At 45.3% G+C, this 6000-nt stretch overlaps 1 protein-coding gene across 1 annotated transcript in view; it reads right to left on the minus strand.

Annotated features, from left to right (window-relative positions):
• The window catches only part of SLCO4C1 (solute carrier organic anion transporter family member 4C1), a 31258-nt gene extending 25791 nt beyond the window's left edge, over window positions 1-5467 (minus strand). Inside the window, exon 1 of the mRNA XM_086770772.1 lies at window positions 5233-5467. Coding sequence (XP_086626898.1) covers window positions 5233-5467 — 235 coding nt within the window. The remainder of the gene's footprint in view (window positions 1-5232) is intronic.
• Window positions 5468-6000: the final 533 nt, after the last annotated feature.

Here is a 6000-nt window from a genome sequence, read left to right on the forward strand (position 1 = left end):
GGCTTGATGTTCAAGTGGAGACCGGTGAGGAGTGGCACTCCTCAGGGGTGGGTATTGGGCCTGGTCCCATTATAACATCTTTGTCAGCAACAGGGACAGTGGAATAGAGTGCACCCTCAGCAAGTTCACTGATAACACCAAGCTGTGTGGTGCCGTCAACATGCTGGAGGGAAGGGATGCCATCCAGAGGGACCTTGACAGGCTGGAGAGCAGGGCCCATGCCAACCTCATGAAGTTCAACCAGGCCAAATGCAAGGTCCTGCACATGGGTCATGGCAATCCCAGGCACAAATACAGGATGGGCGGAGAATAGAATGAGAGCAGCCATGAGGAGAACTTGGGTGTGCTGGTAGTTGAGAAACTCAATGCGATCCATCAGTTATCCTGGGCTGCATCAAAAGAAGTGTGGCCAGCAGGTCGAGGGAGGTGATTCTTTGCCTCTGTTCTGCCCTGGTGAGACCCCACCTGGAGTACTGCATCCAGTTCTGGAGCCCCCAACATAAGGACAACCAGTTGGAGAGGGTCCAGAGGAGGGCCACAAAGATAAGAGGGTTGAAGCACCTCTCCTATGAAGACAGGCTGAGAGAGTTGGGGCTGTTCAGCCTGGAGAAGAGAAGGCTTCAGGTAGACCTTACAGCAGTCTTCCAGTACCTGAAGGGGGCCTGTGAGAAAGATGGAGACAAACTCTTTAGCAGGGCCTGTGGTGATAGGACAAGGGGTAACGGTTTTAAAATAGAGGGAGGTAGATTTAGACTAGTTATAAGGAAGAGATTTTTTACAATGGGGGTGGTGGAACACTGGAACAGGTTGCCCAGAGAGGTGGTAGGTGCCCAAGGTGAATGCTTGGCAACATTCAGGGCCAGGTTGGACGGGGCTCTGAGCAAACTGATCTGGTTGGAGATGTCCCTGCTCCCTGCAGGGGGCTTGGACTAGATGACCTTTAAAGGTTACTTCCAACCTTAATTATTCTGTGATTCTACGACTAAACTAGGCACCCCAGAAAAAAGTTAGGGAGTCTTGGAGCCACAGTTGCAAATAATATTAAGAGTTGTGTAACCTGACTGACTGATGAGCATCTCATGACACAGGACATACTGCTATACTTCCTCTTTCTAAGATTCAAACAATTCTCTGCTGTCATTCCAAGACCAGAACAGATGGACAGATGGCTGTGTACAGCGATGGATTTAAGTTAGTTTTCAACAAGCATTGTACCATCCAGAAGTGCAACTACATAGGCTGAACTTCAACAGATCTGCCTAAACTGTTCAACATACTAAAAAAAAATATTACTCCAAATCAGTGATCAACCAGCTGTTTTCTTAGAAGTGCAATCCCCACCATAACTAAACACTTCAGCTTTCTATAAGGATGCAGCTCTTGGCACAGTCTTAATTTTCTAATACCCTAATACCCTACTATGGCCTACTATTAAGGATGACAATTTCACCTATCAGTCTGACCACCACATTTAAATTCATATGGGATCAACACAAGTATTCAGGTGTTACTCTACTGCCGTTATTTATAAATTTGGCAGCTTTCTTTTCTTCTTAAGGACCATTGACCATAGAACAATACTAGCATGAAGGAATGAACAAACAAGTTTTTCCCATTCGCCAGCACTTCAAATATTTATTATTTTAGAACACTCACATGAATTAAGTGTGCTATGTGGCAAGTTGATTATAGAACTAGAAGACATTGTCTTTTACCTATAGTTTAAGTTGTCACCTTTAATATACATTCTAAAAGCCATAAAACCTTGCAGTTAATTTTATTGAATAGTTAGATTTCATCTGTAAAAATGCAGATGTGATGAATGGCAGCATAACTTCTCCAACACCATCATCTAGGGATTAATCACCAAAGTCTCTTCAGAAAAGATGGAACCTGGCTGATAATAACTTTATCTGAAACAAATTCTACAAGGACAACTCAACACTTAAATATTAGTATAGAAATTATTTTTTAACTATTCTCAAGCAAAATATTATTGTCCTACCACATCTGTTAGAAGTTTAGGGACAGCGTGTACTGACCCACAAAATCCAGATTAATCATAAACCAACTTAATTTACTTTCATGAAAAACAAGAATATTTTTTCTTCATCCATTTAACTAAAAATCGTACTCTAAAATTGTTCTAAGTATGGTGGCTTTGAAGCAGTGGTTTGCATACATTCAATTAAAAAGAGAAAAATAATTAAGAAGTTCTTCCAGTAACAAATTTGATCAGGCTATAAAATATTAGTGTTATCCAGTTTTCAGGCGGATTAGACTGGACTAGTCTCAAACTGTGGTTCTGTTTTATTTAATAAAATTATTACTAACACGAGGAATAAACAGTCCTTCTCGTACTCAAAATAGTGAGATAGCAAACAAGGCAGAAGTTACCACAGCTATCAAGTGCAGCATATCCCCTGTTATTGTATTACAAGATGCAATCACACATTTATGCAACTCTAAGTGCAATACAGAAAGTAGATATTCGTCATGTAACTATGTCCTACACAAATAAGTGTTTTCTATTCTGGAAATACAGGTTTCACATGTACTTGAAACAGAAAGTTAAGTTTCACGTAGAATCTTCCAAGCAGCTGAAATACAACAAATCAGGTGCCAAGGACAACAATAACCTCTTTTCTAGGGTAGCTAGAAAATAAGCTAATAAATATATGCCTTCACTTAGACACATACAAAATTCCACACACATGTACCAGGTCACTGCAGATAACTACCTACTATTTTTACTTATTGTATAAAAAGTCTGGTATAACAACTTGTAAAAAAAGCGCCTTTAAGGATTACTTCATTATTCTTCAGAGGATTAGGAAATAAAGTTTCCTAGAAATACATTAGCATTATCAAGTTTTATAGATATATCTTAGCTTCCTCAGTGACAGTTTCTGTAATTTGAAAGGTAACTTAAATAACTAGATCTAAAGTACAGTAGTAGCTCACATAACTTCAAAATTCCACTTATGTTTTCTGTTCTTTTATCTAACCTCCAAAACTGCATGACCTGAATGTTTTTGCAGTTTCACATGCAGCACTGTGTTTCTTGTTTGAAAATGATTCTTGTCTTTTCTGCTTCTCAAAAAGTTACAACTTGAGTCTTCAACGCCTGACTTCTTTTCTATGATCTAGACAAACTACAGGTACTTGTTCAGAAAATTCTAAGAACACATCATTAGGAACACCACAAGGTCTGTAAGAGCCACGCCTACCCAGCTTTCAAAACAAGAATCAGAAGTTTCCTTACATTAAGGCCCGAAATCCTAACTAGATAAGATAGGTACCTCTCCGAGGTCCGGCATACATCTACAGTTAGATAACAAGACCAAGACCTGGATAAGTGGCATAACCAACACCCATAGCATCCTAAGGGGACAAAGATTCATATGATACAAGGTCTTTTTATCACTGGGAACCTATGCACACTACTAATAAGAGATAAAATTTAAATGATACTGAATTCATTATTCAGCTGAGCAGATGATCAGATCAGCACAGCAAACTGGATTTTAAGAAATATTGCTATAGCAAATTCAGTAGTGCTGGAAACATTCAAGACACTTTCTAGTGAAATATAACCTGAAACTTTTCCATGTCACATTCAGGGCATTTTTTATTGCCTCCGTATTCTTATTCTACAAGAATATACGTGCATGATCCAAAAGTCTTCTGCCACTGAAGTTCTTCCACACCCCCCACCCTACCCCTCGCTTCCTTTTTATTATGTTAGAGAAAATAAATTTGAGCTAATAACAGGACAACTGCAACAGGAATCACCTTCTGGTCCTACCAGCTGTAGAACAGCCTTTCAAATACAAGAAAGGAACAATAGGCTCTGCCCAGAACTCTCTGGGCAGATACTTATTTTCTAAACACAACACATATATCCTAATAAAAGATCATATTTCAAACAAGATTAAATCAGAAAAAGTTCATAGAAACACATACTGAGAGACACTGGTTCTTCTAAGGATTTTCCAAATAATGCAAGTAGTAGACAGGTCCTTCTAGGTTTTAAGCAGAACCTCCTGCTCAGTTGTCCTCAGACCATCCCAGTTACTTCAGTGTGGTTCCAGGCAGGTACACAGCCATCCATAGCCCATGTCTTCGGCACAGGCTGCCTGCTCTTATAGCACTGAATCTCTTCTTCTAAATCTCCTCCCTCTTCTCTACAGCAGTCTCATTCTTTCTGAGCAACAAGGATGAGCTTTAAAGCCTCATCGTTTTTCAGGAAACAGTTTTCTTTCCTAACTAGATCTACCAAGTTGAAGGGTTCTGAATACTAATCCAATAGCTCAACTGGGCAGACAAGCATCTAAGCTTTACAAACCTCAGGTTTGTACCTTTGGTACACTAATGCTTTTCCTTCTCCCCATCAGCCATCACTACTCCTTTCGAAGCCTAAAGCTTGCCAAGGCCCTAACAAATCTTCTTACACGAAACCAAAAACATGGACAAGAATATCTGAAGCTGAACAACAAAAATTAAGAGCAAGCTAAACTTCAGGTTCGACCCAAGGGTAAGTTAAGCCATTAGTTAAGTGTTAGAAAGATGGTTGCACCACAATCCACAGAACAAAACCAGCTTTTTTTAGTCATTTTAATTACCTAAAGTCCCACCTAACCATGCCAAAGTACTTATTTAATTGGCAGGCAGGTTACAAAGTATATACTAGAGCACTACAGTTTTGCCTATTTGTTTATAGCATGTGTTTTATCCCCTGTCTCATATATCTCAACCTCTGAGGCACATATAGAGCACCACTTCCATGGAAGCAACAGGGACACAGTATGAAGAAGAGCTTGAAGCACAGAGCTGACAGGATTGACTCAGCAGCAGTCAAAGAGGTAGGCAGGAAAAGAAGAAAAAGAGGAAGAAAGTACAGAGAGTAATACTGAATGAGCAACTTCTCTATCCAGGACACCAGAACACTGTCTTCCTCTAGTGAAGCCGCTACCATCACTCTTCAGCAACAGCACCAGGCTCCGGCAGCTGGAAGAACCCTGCCTTCCATCACCTGCCACCCACATGGCCACCATGCTTCCACCATCTTCCCCAGCCCAGGCTCCTGCCTGGCTTCCTCCACAGCTCCAGGATGGAGACAGAGATGTGCCCTGTGCAGGAGAAGGCCCACAGGTGCCAGCTCCCACAGGGAAGGCAGAGAGGAGGGCAACCAGGCCTGCAGCTCCGGGCAAGGCGGCAGGGACAGGTTACCTTGGAAGATAGCCAGGAGGCTGTAGGCAGCCAGGTAGCCCTCGGGGTTGTTGCAGAGCTGCAGAGCCTTAGGGGCGCAGCGGCCCCACCCGCAGGGCCCCTCCTCGGCCTCGGACTCAACCTCAGCCACCGCTGCGACGCCGGCACCTGCCCCGGGGGGGCTCGCCTGGCGCTGGCTGCCGAGATCGGGGCTGGCCGGCTCGAACACCGGGTTCTCGATACCGCCACCCTTCATCGCGCAGACACACCGCTACCCAACCCCAACTGCCAACAACGCCCGAGCCCAGCGCTTCTCTAAATACCAGGACGCCGGCCCGCCCCGACGGAGGCAGGTGGAGGCCCTTTCCCCCTCCTCCCGAGGGGGGCGGTCCGCCCCGGCCCGGCCTGGCCCCGCCCCACCCGGGGCCGCAGAGGGAACACGTTCGGCCGGCGGGGAGCCCGCGGCGGGAAGAGGGCTGGAGGGGCTGCTGCTGTGGATTGGTCGCCCGCTCGCCTGCCCTCCTCGGTCTCCAGTCCCGGCGGGCCCTGGCCCGGGTCTCGCTGAGGGAAGATCGGCCGCGGCCGGAGCCCCGCAGCCTTCACAGCGGCGGTCAGCGCTAACATCGGGCGGGCGGCCGGGCGGATCAGCCCGGGGTGCGGCCGGGGCCGGGGTGCGCTTTGTTCCGAGTTCTGCTTTAAATTCCCGGTCGGGGACGGGTGACGGGGTGCGGCGGTGCCCAGCGGGCAGAACCACGGGCGGGGAGGTCGCGGCGGGGGGGGCAGCGGGCA

The sequence above is a fragment of the Chlamydotis macqueenii genome, chromosome Z, assembly GCF_036417535.1.
Source record: "Chlamydotis macqueenii isolate bChlMac1 chromosome Z, bChlMac1.mat, whole genome shotgun sequence".
Classification (NCBI taxonomy): domain Eukaryota; kingdom Metazoa; phylum Chordata; class Aves; order Otidiformes; family Otididae; genus Chlamydotis; species Chlamydotis macqueenii.